The 22545-nt window shown below is 39.2% G+C and overlaps 1 protein-coding gene across 1 annotated transcript; it reads left to right on the forward strand.

Moving 5' to 3' along the window:
* Window positions 1-220: 220 nt before the first annotated feature.
* IFNAR2 (interferon alpha and beta receptor subunit 2) lies at window positions 221-19091 on the forward strand. The gene is made up of 11 exons (XM_015891032.3): window positions 221-515; window positions 3770-3866; window positions 7114-7155; window positions 8540-8666; window positions 9729-9815; window positions 12555-12650; window positions 14530-14708; window positions 15643-15785; window positions 16455-16617; window positions 16821-16939; window positions 18192-19091. Exons 2-11 carry the CDS (start codon window positions 3827-3829, stop codon window positions 18810-18812), a joined length of 1617 nt encoding a protein of 538 aa, XP_015746518.1. The 5' UTR covers window positions 221-515; window positions 3770-3826; the 3' UTR covers window positions 18813-19091.
* Window positions 19092-22545: the final 3454 nt, after the last annotated feature.

Here is a 22545-nt window from a genome sequence, read left to right on the forward strand (position 1 = left end):
TGTGAATCTTGTACAATCTATGAAGTTAGATATGAAGCACGACCTGATAGTGGTTTGGGCAGAGAACTTAGTTAAGAGCCATTAGGATGTATCTTAAGAATCAGATTAGATAACGTTTTCATTGTCTCTTGGTAATGCTACCGAGTTCAAACGCTGTTTACAAGCACGTAACTGGCTCACGCAGCCAAACATCTGACAGGAAAGAAGCTGAGGAAGAAATGAGGCCCAGCGGAGGCCGCGCGGGGCCGCGATTAATTCACGCGGCCCTTCCTTCTTTCCTAGGCCGAGGCAGCGCTTCTTCGCCGTCTCAAAGCCTGGCCCTCGCAGCTGGGGCACACCAGGCTATGCATCCCCGCCCTTTCCACTCTATTTGGCTTCGGCTTTCGCTTTCAGAAACACGAGTGCACCGCTGTCAAGCTGGGCGACGTCAGGATCGCTCCGAGCCGCAATGTAACAGCTTGGCTGGCTCAGACTAAAGGAGTCTGACACAGAGGAAAGGGCCACTCCCTTGGCAGGTACGCCGGGCAAGGGGCTAGATACGTATACGGGGACGGGGAGGGGGAGGCATCCTGGCCCGCAAATCGCTGACTTCGCAGCGAGGGCGGCAAACGCCCGCCGCACCCAAGGGTGCTGCTTCGGGGCTTCGGCGAGAATCAGGCGTGGCCCAGCAGGTGGTGCTCTCCCCACGTAGTCGGGCGTTTCTCCTCGGCCACTTTCCAAGATTAGCAGAGAACGAGCCAGGGCATTGTGCTGAAGCAGGAAACTGCCCCGCCGCGTTTGGCACTCCTTTCCAGTGGCGCAAAGCAGCAGCCCAAGCAAGACGGAGACCTTCCGCGGTGCACAGCCCCAGGGCTCCATCCGCGCCTTCAGCCCTTAAGACCCCCACGCCCGGTCCTCAGCCGCAGGGCCGCGGGATTTGCCGGAGTGCCACGGAGGCGGGGGGGGGGGGGGAGCTGCAGGCGGAAGCGGTTTGAGGGCGAAGGTCGCCGCCGCCTCCGCGTCTGATGCTTCGGGCGGCCTCAAGTTGGCAGTTAAAAGATACAGAAAACTCAGGCCTGTATTAGTCCTAGTGTTGATCGAACTTGCCGGCGCTCGCCCTAAAAAGCTGTTACACCCCCGAGAGCGGCTTGTGTAGGGACGCACCAGGATAGGTCTATGCCCTCGAATGGAACCGCTAGGCCTTTACTGATGGCTAATACAGGGACGGGGGCTGTTGAGAGATTTGCGGAGTCCTTTGGGTTCTCTGAGCTTGGTTGTTTTCTTGCAAACGTTTCGTTACCCGGCTAACTAACATCTTCAGTGCTAGAGTGGAACGGGGTTTGCTCTCTGTTCATGTACTGTGGTATGCCCTGCCAGTGTTGGTGGGGGTGGGGGTTTTGTTCTGTTTAATTTTTTCCTTCTGGTAGTTCCTTGATTAGGTTATTGTTTACTGCTTGATTGTATGTCTGGTGGTAATCAGTGTAAGGGCATCTAAGATGCTGACAGTTTCCCAGTTGAAACTATGGTTAAGTTTGTCCATGTGTTGTGAGATTAAGGAGTTTTCATCATGTCTTCTGACTGCTAAGAAAACAGCCAAGCTCAGAGAACCCCAAGGGCTCCACAGTTCAACTCTGAGCTACACACATTCGCTTCTATTGAGAGATTTGCCTTCAGCCCCAGAGAGCTTCACTGATGCCCCTGATGGCTACCATCTACAAGTGGAGGGTCCTGAGCATCTATGGGGCAGCTGCCTTTGCAACGGAGAAGCCACAAGACAGTTTTTGCTTACAGAATTAGAAGAAAGATTGTTTATATTTGTGAAAAATTCAGATTCTGAGGCAGCTAATTCTCTAGCAACTGAACTTCAGACTGGACACTAATAATTTAAGTCTTGGTTCCTGTTATGGAGGTTCTTAATGTAAAGTATGGCTAACTGTCAATGCTATGTTTTTAAAATAAACATGAGGACAGCAACAATGCTTGCTTGTGATTCAAAAATTATTACTGCCCTGCCCTTCCACCTACTGTAGCTTAACACAAGTGCACGCGAGTTCCCTATTTGGAAATTCAGCACCGATGCTGAATTCAGCACCCTTCAGAAAACAGAAGGCAGTGCAGATTGTTTATGTTCAAGTGCGGTTTTGTGATCTAGTTTCAGTGCCAGTCACTTCCTTTGGTTCTGGTGAGAATCAAATAGTTGCTTTTAAAAGCTTGGGTGCCTAAATTAGACACTTCATTTAAAAAGCTTTCTAAGGCACAGCCCTCTTATGCCAAGCTTCATGGAGACCTGAGTAAAGGTAAGGTTTGTGTGTCCTTAGATGTATTATGGAATACAGAATATGTATCATATCGTGGAAGTTTGCACCAAAGAGAAATTGCCAGCTCTTTATTATCCTTGGGTGCCTGCATTGAGAAAGCGGGATCCCAAAGAATAGAAAGGCAGAGATTCTTATACACTTTGGAGTTGAGAGGTGGGAAATCTAAGGGATCTTATTTGTGAACAAGTTTTGGGGAAGTGAGATAGGTGTTAAATGAAGGTAACACTATTTTTACCTTTAAAAATAGAAGTATTTTTCTAATGTAAAACAAAAGCCATGCCTTTGCAACAAGAGAGCCAAGCTAGGAGTTCCATTGTTAAGGAGGATGGAACCTGTTGAGATAACTGGGCCCACTAGCATAGAGTGGAATGCCTGTTGTTTCTCACCTTGTTAACAAAGCTTCCTCATTGAGGCTGCCCCCTAGACAAAATTTAGGTGGACAGGTCAGGGCTCTCCCATTGTTTTTGCCGTGATAGGATTAAAATAAAACCTCTCCCTACAGCATAACTTTATCAGCTTCTAATTTCCTTTTGCTTTCAAGGCTATTAGGGCTGGTTCCTGATTATGTTAATTACACTTTTGCCACATTGAAATCAGGATTACTCATTTTATCATGACTTTTTCATTAAAAGCCAAGCTTGGCTGCTTTATCTTTCTTCCTTCTGTGTAAATGTGCACTGAATTACTCTGTATGAGAGAAATCTATGTGTATATATTTGTACATAAAATATATACAGCTACCATAAATTAGACCAGTGTTTCTCAACCTTGGCAACTTTAAGATGTGTGGACTTCACCTCCCAGAATTCCCCAGCCAGCATGCTGACTGAACAATTCTGGGGGTTGAAGTCCACTCATCTTAAAGTTGCCAAGGTTGAGAAACACTGAATTAGACTGACTAAGGGTTCCAGGAAAAAAAGGAATAGTTCATTTGGCTTCTTCTGACTTTTAATTCTCTGTGAATTCTGTGAAAGTATGGCCGAACAAATGGGTTGCAGTTTTAGATTGCTATATCTCTGCTTGCCAAGGACAACATGAATAACACTATGTGTGGTGAGCTTTAAAAGTACTTAGAAGCCTAATTGTTTTAATTGGAGCAAAGAGGTAGCATGTATCTGGAGTTTCATTTCCTTCTTTTATAGGATGTGTTACACTCCATAACAGGAATAGGCTAAAAATTTAGTTGAATAAAATGTTGATTTCACAGATTTAACAATATTGATATTATGAACAATATTCAACCTTGGAGTCTTACATTGAGTTATATTTCAACTCTTTGGAGCAGACTTGAGTGGCAGGGGCCTGCAGAGAGAAGAGAGATAACTGAAAACTGTTTTCCTCTCCAACTTAAAAAACTCTGTTACATCAAAAAGCCTTCTCTGAATAGGAGGGCATAGCAAAGCTTTAACATTACATTGCATTGTTAAACAGCCAGGTTTGTTATTATTTGAACACCATTTCATTTGGTCCAGTTGCAGATGCAGAACTAACATGAACACTTAACTAATAGGATATAGTTTTAAACTACAATGGTGTTTTCCATGAAACCACTGAATTTCTGCAAACTTGGTAAGTTAAGTTTAACTAGAGAAAATGTAGTATTTTGGTTGCCAGTTTCTCCTTTTTCTTCTTTATTGGGTGTTATTGTTTAAATGTGGGAGGAGGTTTGCCCAACAAATGTAATGATCACCTCCCTCCATGTGCCTAAAACAAATTGTTTACTTGAAGTAGAATATTAATAAACAGTCTTCAAGAAGATACATTAATTGAAGCAGCAGCAGCAGCAGCAGCAGCAGCAGCAGCAGCAGTCCTACCTGGTTTGGAGAATAAAATTATGCACTATTTGTTTTTAAGTATTCTTAACTACCTTTGAAAAATAACAGTTCATTGTTCTTTCATTTAGCATTTTTATGATTTGAACATCTTTCCTTTAAGGTCCCCAAAGATATTTAATCTTACTGAGTTTTTTTTTTTTTTTTGAAGAAACACATTTTGTATTCATAATAGCAAAATTTCTTATTATTACTTATAATCCTAAACTGTGATCTTAAAAGAGCTTTAAAAGGCTTTGGCTCATGCATGAAAACAGAATTAGTGCAGCAAGAAAAAGAAGTTAATATTCTGTTAATAAATGTTCACCATCAGTGGAAGCTTTCTTCACATAAAATGTTGTACCTTTGAAATTTAAAAAAAAAAACCTTATTTTTTCCTGCCATTTGTGCTACATGTAATGCATTTCACAGTCAGTGTATTATGTATGTTATTATGTGTTACCAGGTAATGATAATTATGATGGAGACAGAAAGTTGTCCGTTTTCATGCTCAAATGGTTGCCATTTTCAGCTGCACATTTTTGCAATAACCCAGTCTCCTGATCTGTACAACCTTTTCTCACTGATTTACAGTAGCATCTGGCACTTGCTGTTGTGATGATATACTATTTTTTCATCAGGATACAATGTTCTCCTGAAACTCACATTTATGTTTGATTAACCAAATGCATTAGTTCAGCAGGTAACTATTTTGAAAGCATATTAGGCTGAAAGGCTGATTAATAGCTGACTGTTGTGTTAAACAAAACAAAAGATGCAGTCCAGTAGGATGTGATCCAATTACAGTTAAAATTAAACAAAAGCTGAAGATTGCACAAATACTATAAAATCAATATACACCATAATATATTTGCCATTGCCATAAAAATACCACTTACAAGTATATAATCCTATACCTATAACCTGACATTCTTTCACCTGACTTTACTAGAAAGATTTATAGCAGGGTAGTCCTACCATCTACTTTTACTAACTACCATTCAGTATAACTGACATGCCAGCAGTACTGCAGGGCTTCTGTTAGGTTATAAATCATCTCAACTGGAGATTCTTAAATTGTACTCTGAAAATGGATTTTTGTGGAATAAATGTATTTTAAAAGTTTTTTAAAAAGCGCTTTTATTTATTTTACATCAGTTTTTGGACTTGTTTCAGTCATCTGGTTACATAAGATTTGGCCATCTTAAAGTAGGCACATTCCCATCAATAGAAACAAACCTTAACTAACATAAATCCCATTGATTCCGGCAGATTGTGAGCCAAGTTGGGATTTACCCATTATATTTGAAAAAAATATTGTAAGAACATTTTTAAAGAAAATAATAATGTTATGGCAGTATTAGGTTAGAGAGAAGTGTTTGCCATCGGATGGAATAAAGCAGCCTTCTCTAGACTGGTGTCCATGTTGGCTGAAGTGCTAGAAGTTTGTTTCTTTGTTCAGTCAGTCAGTTTATATGAGTGCCTAACACACACATTACAATGCTGTGTGGCTAACATCAGGTTAAAGAGAAACAAAAAATCAAACAAACAAAAACCAAAAATAACAGTAAGAATATAGTACATTTGAGGCCACCCACAGTCATAATACCAACCATTACCAAATGGTCTCATCTAATTCCCTAGCCCAATGTCTGGGGGAAGAGCCAGGCTTTACAGAAGGACAGTAAGGTCAGGCCATCTCAATCTCAGGGGATATGCTGTTCCATAAGACAGAATCCTAACAGAAAGCATACCTCCTAAGTCCCATCAAATGGCATTGTTTCATAGAGGGGACAGGGTGAACAAGTCCACCCTGTTGGACCTTGTGAAACAGGTAGAAATCATCAGAGACAGGTAGTTCAACAAATAGCCTGGCTCTTTTCCATGAAGGGCTTTATAGATGATAACCATCCCCTTGAATTGCATCCAGAAGCCTACTGTAGCCAGTGCAGCTCATAAAGTAGTGGTGTTACATGACATACTATGGCACAGCCATAACTATTCACATCACTGCATTCTGGACTGGTTGTAGCTTCCTGATGGTCTTCAAGGGCAGCCCTACATAGAGCACATTGCAGTAGCACAAGCAAGAGGTGACTAAGGCATGAGTGACTGCAAACAGGGCCTTCCAGTCCAGGAATGGGCACAGTTGGCACACAAGATGGATTTCTGCAAAGGTCCTCCTGGCCATGGCTGCCACCTGTTCTTTAAGCAGTTGCTGAGAGTCCAAGAGAATCCCCAAATTACAGACTTCTGTAAGTTGGAAGGTCCTCTTTTCTGGTGGTGGTGGGGAACTAAAGTCCACTGCTATTCCAACTCCTCTAGAAGAATGTAAAGAAGACTGCTAAAAATCCTCTGTTGTTTATGCCATCCTATAGAGAATAGACAAGAAACGTCTTATTGTAGCAATTTAATAGTAGATAGAAACTATATACTGAAAACATCTAATCACTTCCAATTTATTTTAGCAGAATTTTTGCAATAATAGGTAACTTGTGTATTGTTATTTGTCTGGAAGAAAAAGATTGTAACAGAGAAACAAAAATCCAAAATCCAAATAAATCTAAACACTACCTTAATGGAATTAATTATGCAAAAGTATATCATGGTTACTTTACACTTTTTACTGATAGCAGTTTCAAAATAAACTTAAATGTTTTGGAAAGATTTAGAGATAAATAAGCCATGAAGGAGAGTAACGTAGGGTCATTTGTGGGTTGAGAGGACAAACAGTAAATGAAACAACCATGGAAAGAAATGGGGATAATATACTTTTTACCACCCTCCTTGAAGATGATTGGGTACCCAAATCTGCTTATGAAGTGTTTTCTGACATGGCACTATTTAATACAATTTTCAGCAAAATACCTCACCCTTTCTGGGGCAAAGCTGTGAATCTCTACTGCTAAGTTCTATTCTATATAAAGTACTTTCCAGCCAGCTATTTATACATGATCAAATTATTTTTAGTGTTTTTCCTAATATATGTTTTGTTTAATTTGTAGTATACATCATTGCAATAACTTCTACTTTTAGCAGCTTAGTTGGTAAGTATTTTTCAACTACTGTAGAGAACTTGCTAAAGATGAGCTGTTATTGATAGCAACATCCCTGCAAGTGATATAAATGCTGTCCATCCATCTATGTCATGTTATGACAAAGCATGTTTTAGTGTGACATATCCAAAGATCAAGCAAGCCTCTGATTCACACGCATCCCCTACTCTATTTTATCTTTCTCTTGCATGGCTGCGAGAAAGATTTTGGAAGTGTTTATTTTTAGTTTCCTTTAAAGACAGCTGATGTCAAAATGAGCCCACTTTATGGATGGATTATAAAGCTAGATTGCTTAAATTAACCTAAATTAATATAACCCATGATCCAATAATTACATTGCAACAATTCAGTTTTGAAGAAAAATGCTGCTGGGGAGGAGGGAACATGAAAAGGTGATGCTTAATTGACCCCTTCAAGTTTGGGTCTGTCAGGCTTTTTCTTCCATTCATTAAAATATAATTAAACAACATCAACAACAGTATGATCTTGGGAGGCTGCAAAGCAAATCACCAGCCTCTGGCATCATCCTTATCTCCAAGAGTTCATTGGACTCCACATCAACCCATAGATATTCTTAGAAAATAAACATGCCAATTGATTGCAATCTAATATTTGTTTCAAAATACATCCAGATGTTCAGAATCAAGTGGGGACAAAAGTACATTAAACAGGACCAGGATCATCCTGGGTAGTTAGATGGGGTGGGAGAAAGCATTATGGTAAATAGAATGTTTTGCAACTATTCATATCCATCCTTGACTCTTATGATGGATATGAATCGATGTGAAAATAAAACATGAAGGCATACTTCTCCATGGCAGCATTTTTATGCTTGCATCTATGATAGGCCCTCAATATTCTAAAAGTATCCAACAAACCCTGTATTAAACTAAGTGTTAATGTGATATGCAAACATTGCTATTATGGCTTGCTCAAACTGTGTTCTTGTCCACAGAAACCCAGGGAAATCTCATTCTGTTTGCAATAGAAACCAGCTATGCACTGTGCTGATTTCTCTCATTTTCCAAAGCTATTTTTTTCACCATTTAAAAGATACAGTAGTTCTTATTCCCTCCTCTTTCTTCTCCTCCTACTCCTTTTTGCATGCTTTTGCAGACTTCTTACTTTAAAAATATATAAATGGGGCAAACGGTCTGCTTGAAGCATGAGGTAAAGGACAAGATAGGCAACTAGTTTTGGATTTGCTAGTAGACCTGTCAAATTGTGAAGGAGGGCAGTGATAAGAAGAGGCTAGACTTGAGCTATGGGAGAAGCAGTCGTGGCATGTCCTGATACATTTGTGCATTCTGCATACGTTTTCTTCTTTGATTAATACGAATATACTCAGGGGCTCTTTTTTTTTTTTCCCCACAAGAAACATCTGGGCCACCACTCATCCTGAATATGAAACAACCAGAGGATTTTGAGTACATTTTATTATGGAAAGCTGGAAATAGTTCAAGGACACCAGCATGCTACACAGTGATGTATAAGAAGATGAGGTTTCTATCTCTTTCCTTTGTCACTTCTACCTGTTTATCACTATTATTCTATCAGTTTTCTTTCTTCAACACACACACACACACACACACACACACACATTTTGTGGATGTTTATAAACAATCATGATGGACAAAACATTTTTAATATAGGTACTTAAATACTGCTTCAAAAAAAATCAGTACAACTTTTAAAGGCCAACAGATTTATTTGGCATAACTTTTGTGGATTGGAGGCAATTTGATCAAATGCATGGGATATTATCCCTTATAAATACATAATATAGTTGGGGTGGGTAAGCATTTTGTGGCCAGAGGCCACACTTAATATTTTTAGGAATGCCAAAGGCCACAGAGCATGGGGTGATAATGCGAAGTGACCAGGCTATGACACACACTTGAGTAGCTCCAGATTTTTCTGAGTTTAAGGTAGAGTTTAACAGATTTCTTTCTTTAATTCTATAAAGCCTATTATTGAGATTACAATTCAGTCTTGTTAGCTTCCAGTCTCAAAATGATAGAAAACTATGAAGCCAATTTTCAGCAGGGTGCTGCATATACTTGGAGTATATCGGTACTATCCTATATGAACCTAAAACTGATTGAAAACTGTGGGGCAAAATAGTAATGGAATCCTTGGTGTATTCAGGAGAGTGAAAGGAAGGCAAATGACAAAAAAGTGCATTATGATGTCATGATGCAAACCTGTGACACATGTACTTGCATCCAACACTGGATACAACATACCTATTTTGTTATTTTTCTTTTTGTCATCACAGTTTTTACTATGTGCCTATGAATGAAACAAAAAAATCCACAGTCTGGTATTATTCAATTAAAGTGTAAGAGTTTGCGAAAGCCCAAGGTTATCACTCAATCGGTGATATGTTCTCATTTTATATAAATAAAATAAAACCAGTCAATCATTGTTGTTGTCAATGGCAGTGATTAGCACTTTTTCCTACTTGATGGAGATAAAGTTATAGCAAAATGGCTGCATTTGTTGAATTGCTGGGAAATTCTACAGGAAATGGAGGGAAAAATGTCTTGCCTTATTTTCTTTAGAAGTGTTGGCTGTAATTTACCTACCGTGGGAACAGAGTTGAAATCAGCAGTGAAAGGCCAGGAACAAGTTAATTCTTACAACTCCAGGCAAGTAAAATAGTCTTTAGTTAGAAGTTGATGCTCATATTTATATTTGTCCTGATGGTCTTTTTACTTCAAGAGGATCCAGTGTATAATTTATGAAAGATTACAATGTATCTTAGCATTACTGGATTCCACAAAGTTTGCTTTGGGGTGAGGGTGAATTTGGAGCTCAGAATTAAATCAGGAGCATATGTGATGTAGGTGTTGCACTAAGCTGGAAAATCCAGGTTCATGTCCCCATGTAACCATGGAGTTTCATAGGCGATTTAAAGCCAGTTCCTCTCCCTTTTAACAAACTTCCTGAGAGGGTTGCATTGTGAGAATAAAATAATAGGAGGCTCCCATGTGTACCATTCTGAGCTACCCAAGATAAGATGGGATATACAGTGGGGCAAAAAAGTATTTAGTCAGCCACCAATTGTGCAAGTTCTCCCACTTAAAAAGATGAGAGAGGCCTGTAATTTTCATCATAGGTATACCTCAACTATGAGAGACAAAATGGGGAAAAAAATCCAGTCTGATTTTTAAAGAATTTATTTGCAAATCATGGTGGAAAATAAGTATTTGGTCAATATCAAAAGTTCATCTCAATACTTTGTTATATATCCTTTGTTGGCAATGACAGAGGTCAAACGTTTTCTGTAAGTCTTCACAAGGTTTTTGCACACTGTTGCTGGTATTTTGGCCCATTCCTCCATGCAGATCTCCTCTAGAGCAGTGATGTTTTGGGGCTGTCGCTGGGCAACACGGACTTTCAATTCCCTCCAAAGGTTTTCCATGGGGTTGAGATCTGGAGACTGGCTAGGCCACTCCAGGACCTTGAAATGCTTCTTACGAAGCCACTCCTTCATTGCCCAGGCGGTGTGTTTGGGATCATTGTCATGCTGAAAGACCCAGCCACGTTTCATCTTCAATGCCCTTGCTGATGGAAGGAGGTGTTCACTCAAAATCTCACGATACATGGCCCCATTCATTCTTTCCTTTACACGGATCAGCCGTCCTGGTCCCTTTGCAGAAAAACAGCCCCAAAGCATGATGTTTCCACCCCCATGCTTCACAGTAGGTATGGTGTTCTTTGGACGCAACTCAGCATTCTCTCTCCTCCAAACACGACGAGTTGAGTTTAGACCAAAACGTTCTACTTTGGTTTCATCTGACCATATGACATACTCCCAATCCTCTTCTGGATCATCCAAATGCTCTCTAGCAAACTTCAGACAGGCCCAGACATGTACTGGCTTAAGTAGGGGGACACATCTGGCACTGCAGGATTTGAGTCCCTGGCGGCATAGTGTGTTTGTTACTTTGGTCCCAGCTCTCTGCAGGTCATTCACTAGGTCCCCCCATGTGGTTCTGGGATTTTTGCTCACCATTCTTGTGATCATTTTGACCCCACGGGGTGAGATCTTGCATGGAGCCCCAGATCAAGGGAGATCATCAGTGGTCTTGTATGTCTTCCATTTTCTAATTATTGCTCCCACAGTTGATTTCTTCACACCAAGCTGCTTGCCTATTGCAGATTCAGTCTTCCCAGCCTGGTGCAGGTCTACAATTTTGTTTCTGGTGTCCTTCAACAGCTCTTTGGTCTTGGCCATAGTGGAGTTTGGAGTGTGACTGTTTGAAGTTGTGGAGAGGTGTCTTTTATACTGATAACAAGGTCAAACAGGTGCCACTACTACAGGTAACGAGTGGAGGACAGAGGAGCCTCTTAAAGTAGTTGTTACAGGTCTGTGAGAGCCAGACATCTTGCTTGTTTGTAGGTGACCAAATACTTATTTTCCACCATGATTTGCAAATAAATTCTTTAAAAATCAGACAATGTGATTTTCTGGATTTTTTTTCTCATTTTGTCTCTCATAGTTGAGGTATACCTATGATGAAAATTACAGGCCTCTCTCATCTTTTTAAGTGGGAGAACTTGCACAATTGGTGGCTGACTAAATACTTTTTTGCCCCACTGTAAATGTAATAATAAAGATAGAAATAAAAACAAAATCAAAGATGGTAAGTTGAAACATATCAGCCATATATTTGATTATGTATTGTTCTGTTCTGTTCTATTTGGGAAGATAAGATTTTCATCTTGTTGCCCATTTGCTCAGTCTTCCCCATTTTTCTGCTTCAGCACGAACTGTTAGGCTTAGGACTTGGGGCTTAGACAGGCTGTGGAATACACATCGGCTGTTTCTGCATTTTAACTGGGTTCACACAGGGCACTCATCTTTAATTTTAAACCATAGCTTGTCAAATAAGTTACTGTTGATTGGGTTTACCATCATAATCCATAATGGATGAGTTCACAGTCATGCTAAGCACAAGCAAAGAAACTATTCTTTGCCTGTATGCATTATATTAACCTGGTCATTAATTAAGTCAACAGTGATCACCAAAATAAAAGCAGTCCTAAATGTCCTATTCAGTAAATTCATTTAAAAATTGTTGTGCTCTGCTCAATATTCAGGGGAAGAAAACTGCAGGTATGGAGCCATCTCCTAGAAAATCTTGCCTCACTGCTGTGCCTGGACTAGCCATCTCCAACCTGATGCCCCCTGCACATGTACAGCAAGTCCCAGAAGGAGTGCACCAGTTTGGGAAAAGCTGTCTTAGGCTGTAGAACTATAAAGAAGCTTCCCAGGAGAGTCTGATGTCTTTATGGACGTTAGAAAACAGGGGATGATTCATGGTTCTTTCTTTTCAATGCTTGCATCTCCATCACAGACATTCTCTTTTCCCTCCTACCAGGTCTCAACCAAGTCAGGATACAGGCCGTCATGTTCCAGGGGAGCTGACTACTTGTCCAGTTTTGCCAGAAACACATGCACAGTCAGCAGAAATGAAGTACGTTCTAAGGTGGAGGATGGAAAGAAATCCTCAGCAGAAACCCAGTAAAGGCATCTGAAGTTCTAGAGATAAAGAACTTTGAACATTTCTATAGAAACCAAGAAAAATTCTGAGCCAATCCAAGAGTTTGAAAAAGTACTGACTTTCCACCCCCAACTACCCAGGTGCCTCCCCCCAGAAAAAAACTTTCTTGCCATCAGTTCTTATACAGTTGCATGCAAACATTTAGGCATCCCAGTCAAATTGTATGTTCCAATGAATCCCAAGTGAACAAAAGTTAATATACCTCCTATATGGGACATGGTTAAAAATGGCATCTTTCTGTAAATTTCAGTGCATATTTATTATTTATATGCACATGTTTAAAGCCTCAAAATAAAACAGTAAGCAGATTCAGAAGTTTAGATACTTTTCCAGTCAGTACTTTGTAATATCTCCTTTCAAATGTTTCCTGTAACTAATTAAGAAAATCTTTTGAAATCTTTTCCCGCTCTTCCTTGCAGAATTCTTCTAGCTCAGAAATATTCTTCCATGCATTGCATTTTGAGATCATCCCATAGATTTTTAATAGATTCAAGTCTGGGGGCCGTGAAGGCCATTTCAAAACCTTTATCTTTGTTCCATGTAAATATTTTGTGATTGATTTGGAGGTATATTTCAAACTATTTTCTTGCTTGTATGTGCATATGTGTACATACCTGCCAGAAGTTACATTTTAAAAAAGCAGGGGAAGAATAAAAAATTTTACCAAACTCTGCAATACCATGACACTCTGAAGTAATAAATGAATGTGTGTGATATACACCCCATAAAACTAAATAACATATAATGTCAAAGAAACAAAGCTGTGGTGATTGGAATTTTGACAAATAGTTAAGCACAGGGGTTTAATCGTCTCTTGAAATTTGCTCTGGGCTTTGCTCCCCACTTTCTCTGCACAAACCTGCTGTGGGCTTAACCAGACAAAATATAAATGAATTTGGACAGAACACTCATTATGCCTAACCGGCTTAAAAAAAAAGTCAACAGCCCTGTAAATTGATACCAACTTCCCAGAGGTCATGTCCCATACTTTGGCAACACTTGGATTAAAGGAAAAGAGTAGCTGGAATAGGAGGGTAATGAAGAAAAAGGGAGGAATAAAAATGGATAGAGATCAGCTGAAGGGAAAAGCTCACTAGGTAGGGAAGAAAGAAAAGAGAGAGATGTCTTAATTAGACATTGCAAAAAGTGTTAAATTAATCAAACAGCCCTCCCAAATAACAGCTAAATTTCAGGCTAATCTTCAAAAGCAACTCTGCTTTCCAGGAGCAGTGCCTGAGCATTTGTACCTCTTGTCCATTCCTTTGTTTTTAATAGCATCTGTTATTCTTATCAGTGATTATAAGAGGATCATCTCAAAGATGCACTGCCTACTGGGAGATCTAAGAATATTTCTGAGCTAGAAGAGTTCTGCAAAGAAGAGTGGGAAAAGATTCTAAAAGTGAGAACAAATATTCTTAGTTATAAGTAACAATAAAGCTGTTATTTCTGCCAAAGAAAGTATTACAAAATTGGAAGGGTGTCCAAACTTCTCTAGGTGCCACATTCAGTGCTTTCTCATTTTGAATCTGTGCACATAAATAATAAATGTGCACTGAAATTTGCAGAAAGATGCCATATTTAGCTATACAACATATAGAGATTCTGTCACCTACCGTTCAACCATGAATTCGTTGAAATATGCAGTTTTACCAAGGTGCCTAATGTTATATAGACAACCGTATACATATCTAATTTGGACCCAACACTTTGGCCAATTACCATGCATTTCTTTGGAATCACTGTTTTCCTATTGAAAAAATATATGTATTTATTCTTTCTTGTTTCTATATAGTTATGTAAAATCAAGCTTCAAGATAGTCCAGGAATGTACCAATATTACAAGGCTGTTCTGTAATCTAACAAATGAATTTGCAGATATTTGCAAGGAATATATGTATATTATAGTAAAGCAAGACACCAACAATGGAATAAATTATTCAGATTTACTACCATTCAATCCATTCTTTGCACGTAAGTAATTTCTTCCTTATTTTTGTTTGAATCACTCGCTATGTGTTAATTTTATCACTGAGACCTCAAATCAAGTCATCTTCCCTTTGGGGAAATAATGGTTTTTGTTGACTTGTCAAGAGAGTTGGCCTTGATTACCTTTTTCTCCAATTATACTATACATTTAATGAGATTTTAAAAAGCCTAGGCTATAAGTTAAGAGTGGCACAAAGGATCAGGTTCTACTTTCAGGGCTGACTTTCAGAATCAAAATTGTAATGGTATGTGGGAATGACCTTGGGAGACGGGGAAGAGATGTTGCCTAGGGAACGGTTAGATAAGAAACAGCATAGCCTCCGCCATAATGGGCGGAGAAAGAGGCTCAGAACTGACCCTCCCTAACTTCTCAGGCTGTAAAGGAGACAGCAGGGGATTTGTACTTTCAGGCTTGCAAGACTGATGTCAGCCTTCCCAAGTAGATCACATACGAAACATGATCAGATGGCTAATACTACTTTATTGTAAGACTACATTAACAGAATCTTGCAAATCTGAAAGTACAAATCTCCTACCATCTCCTTTACAGCCCGAGAAGTTAGGGAGGATCCCTTCTGAGCCTCTTTCTCTGACCATTATGCAGCTGCGGGCTATGCCCTCTCTTATCTGACCGTTCCTTAGGCAGCATCTCTTCCCCCCATCTCCCAAGGTCATTCCCACATACTATTACAAAATAGACATTGATAATTACAGCAAAACAATACTAAAAAGTAAAAAATAAAAGAAATATTTATCTTTCTGTTAAAAATAGTATTTATAAGAATTCAAATAGATTCGATTAGAAATCCTATTTCCAAGCTATTTATGTTTTAGAATGTTACATTTGCTAAAGCTAAAAAAAAAATCTAGATTGTCAGGAAATTTCATTGATAATTTCTTTTATTTACTTTTTAATCAGGATGCTTAAGGCCACCCCAGTTTAACATTTCTGTTTGTCAAAGCTGTGTAAAAGTCACAGTGAAACTTTTACCTCTGTTACTTAAAGTTTATCAAGAACTTTATTATACAATCACAGTGAAAACAGATGTTCTCAAAGAAAATGTAAGTAGTTGATTATTAAAGTTCTTAGACAATATCAAAGGGAATTCACTTTGTAATTAAGAAATTTGCTAAGTTTTCTGCTGCATTTTATAATATATATCTCAGCTTCAGATGTTTTGAACTCACATTGTTCTTAGTCATTGTAACCTTGGTTTCTTCCACCATTCCAGTAGTTACAGTTCAGTGTTTATATTCATTGGTACTGAATGGAATGGTGGAATCCAGATGAACAAGATTGCTTTTTATGGGTTCAGAGCTCCAACTGAACTTGCTGGATTGAGCTGTTAAGACTAATATAGGAAACCAATTACCATACTAGCATACAAGCCTATAGAGTTGAATTAAATTAACAGAATATCAAAAAGCAAGATAGTACATTGGCATTGCAATGTCATACAATTCAGGAATACGAATTGCAAGAATGAAACTACTGCTGTTGCCATTGATGTTATTGTTGTTGTAGTTATTAATAGTAGTAATAGTAGATATTTTTAGAGCACAGAGTATCTCAGTGTTTCTCTAACCCCATATAGAAGATGACATTCTTAAATAGAAAGCAAGTGCAAAGCTATGCCTTGATTTCAGGTTAAAGTTTCACCAGCTCACATCATTTATCTATATCTTTTCAATGCATTTTAAAACAACTGACCAATTGTTTGTCTTTCATAGCGTATTCATAATACAACCAAACATGAGAGTTTCTTCAGTGTTCTTGAAGATTTGCATCCAAATAAAAATTACTGCATTGCTGTTGATGTGTCTACAGATTATAACAAGCAGTGCACTCCAACTATTCCAAAATGTGTTATGATTGACTCCAGTTATACTCAAGGTACAATGAGTTATGAAATGAGGAATGGGAAGGGTCAGAACTTCCTTTATTTTGTGAAAAAGACTAAACATAGAATTTGTTTAACATTTCAGTAACTTTTGCATGTTTATATTATGGTTCGTTATCTCCCGGACAAAGTCAGAAAGTTTTGTAATAATCTGCAAATACATTATTGCATCATGAAATATCTTTTTAACCTGCAGATCACATTATACTCTCAATCTTCATTCCAATAATAATATTGGTATTGATATTCATTTCGATTATCCTGTATAAGGCTGGTTTTATTTTCCTTAAAAGGAAAACACGGCCAAGTGTCTTGGTAAGTAGTGTGGCAAATTCTTTCAACTTACTATTGGTATGTCTAGAGTAGGTCAACTGAAGATGATGAAGGGGGTTCCCAGAAGGGGCTACATGTCTCTTACACTCCACTGAACATTCCCTGTATTCCTTGTCCCTCATAGACTTGAGATGGTTTAGCTTCTGCATTAGTTTAACTAATAAGTTTATGGGAAAGATTAGTCATTTCTACCCTAATGGCTGTGAGATACACACTGCTCTTAGGTTTACATGTTCAGTCAATGTGTCAAAGGGAACAGCACTCACAGCTTGGCTCTGTCCCCTCTCAGACACATGTGTATTTTCTGACTTCGCTTCTATGGCAGAACCTGAAATGCAAGTTGGTCTGAGCTTACAATCAGGAACCTGCATGTAGTTTAAAAAGGCTTCTCTACAGTATGTAACTTCAGACTTGATTTGGAAGGATTAATTTTCTGTAAACAGCCAGCTGGTAATCCCCACACTGGATTCTTATTTTAAAATAGACAGGTTATGTTGCTGAGGCTAAATGAATTCCCACTAATTATTATGTAATTATCTCTGACCTACATCAGAAATGAGGAAATATTTTCTGTTCAAGGGAAATCCATCTCTCCTTCTAAGTTGAGGCAGACTACACCAGGGTGGGGTTTGACAGTAACATGAGCAGTGAAACTCTATTAGCGCCCCGCCCTCTGATCTCACTGATCTCTCAGTGTCAGAGAGCACAATGGATGTGTCAGAGAAAAGGGGTATCTGTCACATGCTTTCTCTCATTCATGAACAAGGTGCCAAACAAGGCTGCAAGGATCACCTCTGCCTTCCTATTGGGAGCGTAAAGCCCCACTGAATCCCAGCACTTGCTATCTCATAGCTTCCTTAATAGAAAAAAGTGAGGGGTTGGGCTTTGGCCACCAGGAGGTTTACTGGGAGCTTCTCTGTACTTTCTACAGTCCATTTGTTCAAGGAACATTTTTTCTCATCAAGGAAGAAGGGAAATAGGAAACTGCAACTAGTTAACCACAAGGGAATTCAGTGCAGAGTTAAAGAAGAAAGTGTTTTAGATTTTCAGGGGGAAGAAAGGTTAATAAAGCCCCTGCACTGAAGATGCAGAAAAGCAAAGAAATATCACTGAAAGTGAAAGGACTTTGTAGGTGCTTCAGGGTTAGGCTGCCATCTTTTATCACATGCCAACACTGTTTTGAGAACATCTGTGAATGTTTGTGCATGTCAACATTTGTTTTAATTTTTCCCAGAACATCAGACCTAACATGGCTAATTTGGTCTTTGAATCGGGTCTTGAAGAAGTGGATGATGTTCAAGTCCAGGAAAGTAAAGAACAGCAATACAGTGAGGATGAGGACAGTGAAAGTGATATTGAAAGTAACTTGAATACTAAATGTGGCATCTTAAATAAGATTTCAAATTTCTCCCCTGAGGTGGGCATCACTCAGAAGCTGTCCATAGGCTGCTCAGCTACCTCAAATGAAGTAATCAGAACTTTAGATACTACAGCAGAAAAAAATCAGAATGATACTGACAAAAGCAGCCCAATTACCCAGTTATATCCTTCCAAAGTGAACTCCACCTGCATAGCAGAATCAGAACATAGAGGCTGCTTAAATGTAAACTTAAATACTGTGATGCTAGGAATACTGGATGAAAAATCAGATTTTTTTACAACAATTGACCATGAAGATATACCAGAGTCCTGTATTTCTGATGCATTTGAACCAAACCATTTCACTGAAATGCCAGATGGGCAGAGCTTTGATGTTCAAAGTCCTCTATATTCATGGAAAAATCCTAGTGTGTCTGGAGAAAGTGAATCATCTGATTCAGAAACAGAATTTACCAGTGGATATATGAGAAGATGACTCCATGAAAAGATGTTTGTGTGTTGTATATGTGTATATACATGGGAATAAACTGTTGTATCGTTCATTCCTATATATATCTGTATATATGACACAACAGTTTATTCCCATGTAAAAAAAAAAAGTGCGTCACATACTATAATCTCTGCATCTGCACCTGTCACCTGTTAGTTGGGCTGCTTGCAGAAGAGTAGTAACCCAATGTTCAGAAGTGATCCAAACTGCAGGAGAACGCGGGGGGCTTGTGCCATGAAGCAGCAAAAAAAAAAAAAAAAGCCAGCTTGCTCTCTCCTGTTTTACCCCACAGGCAGCTACCTGGCAGGTAACACGAGACAATCTTGTGGGAAAGAACACTATCCAAAGCAGAAAGGTCCTGGAGGACAGTGCCCAGGGGCTGGGTGAGAGGGGCCATATCCACACAAGGCTGAAGTGGCCAGTATGTGCTGGACTGATCAGCCCCGAGGGTAACCTGAGCCTGCCACCCACAGAATGTTTGATGAGGCACATCAAGTTGTTCTCACAGTAAAGCTGCTGTGGTTTGTTGCTCATATAAAGGGGAAACACCAGGAAAGCTAGGAACAACTTAGAACTACCTCAGATATGGGGAGGAGATGAGATGAAGGCAGACTTCATAAGGACATGGCAGAGAAACAGTTGCCAGGGCGTGTTCTTACCACAGGTGCACGTCACCCCTATGTGGTAGACCAGACTAAGAAACCAATGTCATATAGGACAGGACTATTATTTTATTCTAACAGCTATAGTAACCGAATCTTGCAAGTCTGAATGTGCTTCCCTCTCCCTCACTTTATCTTTGTATGAACCAGGGAGGAACCTGGCTGAAACATTTGCTTAAACCAGTTTCTTGGAAGAGGCTCAAACCAGAGTTATCTGGCCATTGCCTTGGTAGTGGCTCTTCCTCCTGTCCTTCAAGGCCATTCCCTACTTCTTCTACATTGCAAATGAAAAAGGCCCTTTCAGAGATACAGCTTCCTCTGTCCCTCCTTCCCTTCCTTTGCAAGGCACTAATTAGGAGAGCACTAATTTAGGACGGAGAAACATTTAACTCTTTCTTCCATTTCTTCATTCCAAATTATCCCTGAAATGATAATGCGATTCATTTAAACAACAAAAAGTGTTGGCATTGTATTATCTGCCTTTACTGTATATTGAATGTGGAAATTGGTTCCTGTGGATGCCATTTGATTAAAAAAAATTTTTTTAATATGTAATTACATATCTTCATGTACAGAGCTGGAGCTACAGTTTACAAAGACATTGTGGCTGGCCAACATTTTTTCTATAGTTGTGTAGATATTCTTGCTGGCTGGGAATTCTGGAAGTTGAAGTCCACACATCTTCAAATTTGCTAAGATTGAGAAACACTGTATTAAACACTGTATAATAAAAGATTAAATACAAAGCAACCTGAAACTTCTTAGTACGTGACATTATTACAGTGCATTGTACTTCCCACACAGTGATATTTTGTGTGTGATTCCTGATCAAACGTTCTGAGAACAACTGTTTACTACTTTTAGAGCAGTCCTGCTGCCAGCAGGGCTTCCAACTGGCTGTTTCAAATAATCTTTCCTGAACACACACAAAATGTTTGCCCATACATTTCCAGGATAAGTAATGGTAGAAAATTCCAGCCACCCTTGCACAATGGAAATTGTTTAAAAAAAAAGTATATTTCTTAAACTATAATAGCAGTGCTACTTATTCATTATAATCCATTTTTTTCAAGAAAGTTACTCTTTCTTTCTTATGTCCCCCTCTTCTTCCCTCCCCCTTCCCCCCCTTTTCCCCCTTTTTTCTTGATTTTGTTTGTATTTTAACTTTTTTGGAAAACATAATAAAATTTATATTAAAAAAAGAAATTCCTACATACAAACTTTTTGTTATAATAAGAAATTTATAATAAAAATTATTGTGAAATATTTTTACATATTTATAGTTTCAAATCCTGGTGTGTGTGTGTGTATGTGTTTTACTAAAGTCCTCCAGCAAATCACAAAACAGCAAATATAGTAAAATAATAAAAAAAAGTGGACACAATTTATTAATGTGCTATTAGTATTCTGCAGTCTAACAATTAGAATGTTTGATAAAAGCATTCAAAGCCTTCTTTAAAGGACCAAGTGTGTATTAAAAGGAACAAATTAGTGTATTTCCTTAAACCCAACCAACCAAAAACACAGTTTCTCAGCAAGCTGCATTAGAAGGGAAGCCTGCTAGAATAGTCAAATTAGTGAAAATGTACAGCTTGGACAATTATATTTCCCTTTAACAGATAGTTGGTGGAATCTCTCTTCTTTCAGACAAACGTTTGACCTAAACAAGTCTCTTGCAGCAGTAACCAGTTTTTCATTTTTGTCAAATAATAGACAAACCCCCAAAGCTATGCCCTATGGCAGACTTATATGCCATCTCTGATCCTATATCTCCTTTGACAGTATGAATGTAGGACCTAATAATGGGCTCTTTCTCATGGCCATGTTAATTTGCTTTTCTAAAAAGCTCTAGGTATAAAATAACCTTTTGATCTCCTGGAGGAGAGCCATATTCTATCAGAAGCTCAGGATAAAAGCACTGCTTCCCCAGGTCTGCATGACCTCCAAGCAATCAGGCAATTCAAGCGAATAAGCCAGGCAACATGCAACGCTCGGGGGCATTCTAACATGCAAGAGGAATTGGGAGAAAAGCCCCCAAGGTTAGTGTTTATCCTATCCACAACAGCAAAGGAGCGGAGAATGAAAATAATATAAAATAATGAGCTGGTAGCCTTGTTCAACTGGCGGGAAATCCATGCCTGTCTTGGCAATGTAGGGTGGCCAACGTGCAGGGACTTGCAGCTTGCCATCTGAGGAGGAACCATAGAGGGCAGCAATTGGATCCTTTTGCCAAAAGTGACATAAACAATTTGTTCATGAGCTTAATGAGTGCCAAGGATCACATAAAGTGATGAGTTTATTTTTGCTTACCAATGGGAACTATCAGTCCCATTTCCAGCAAGACTGATATTCCCATGTCCAGCACCAGCCCCCCCCCCAAAAAAGGCTGCACAAGCAAGGCATCTAACCTTATAACCACAACCAAAATAGCCACAGAAGTGCAGGACACAGTTACCAGTCAGAAGGGCACAGTCCCACAGGAGACCTGCCAGGCTCATAAGACCTCAGCATATTGCCAGCTTCCAAATGCTCCTTTTCAATGCACCTTAAAATGTCCACATAGGTGGTCTTCTGTCAGAATACTGGTGAAAATACTATTTTCATGCCAGAACACCTTAGCCCAAATTCAGAGTGGCAATGATATGGAGGCAACATAGTGAGGACATGTCCTCTACAAATAGTTTGTGGAATTTCTTAGTAAACCTAGGGTCTACTATATCAGTGAATATAACTATCATCTGGATCCCCTTCAGTTGTTTTGGTAAAGTTGTTGGGTGCTGTTACTACCACAAAAATGTTATAAGACACTCTAGGTCTCAGCAGTAGCAGCACCTGGCTCAGTTTGGGTTCCAGGGCTAAGATAAGTTGGGCCTAGTTAGTTCTTGGAAGGCAGACTACCAGAGAATACTACAGCTGTAGGCTAGACTGAGAAATTGGGGAAAAAAAATTCTGAAAGAAAGCAATGACAAGCTACCTCGCACTGTTGCCAAAAAATCTGTACTGGTATGGCCATGGCAGTTATTGGGAGCCAAATTTGATTCAAAGAAGAGCTTTTG

This window comes from Python bivittatus, unplaced genomic scaffold (assembly GCF_059951505.1).
Source record: "Python bivittatus isolate LINGU-HERP-01145 unplaced genomic scaffold, Pbiv_v1 ctg000350_np1212, whole genome shotgun sequence".
Taxonomy (NCBI): Eukaryota; Metazoa; Chordata; class Lepidosauria; order Squamata; family Pythonidae; genus Python; species Python bivittatus.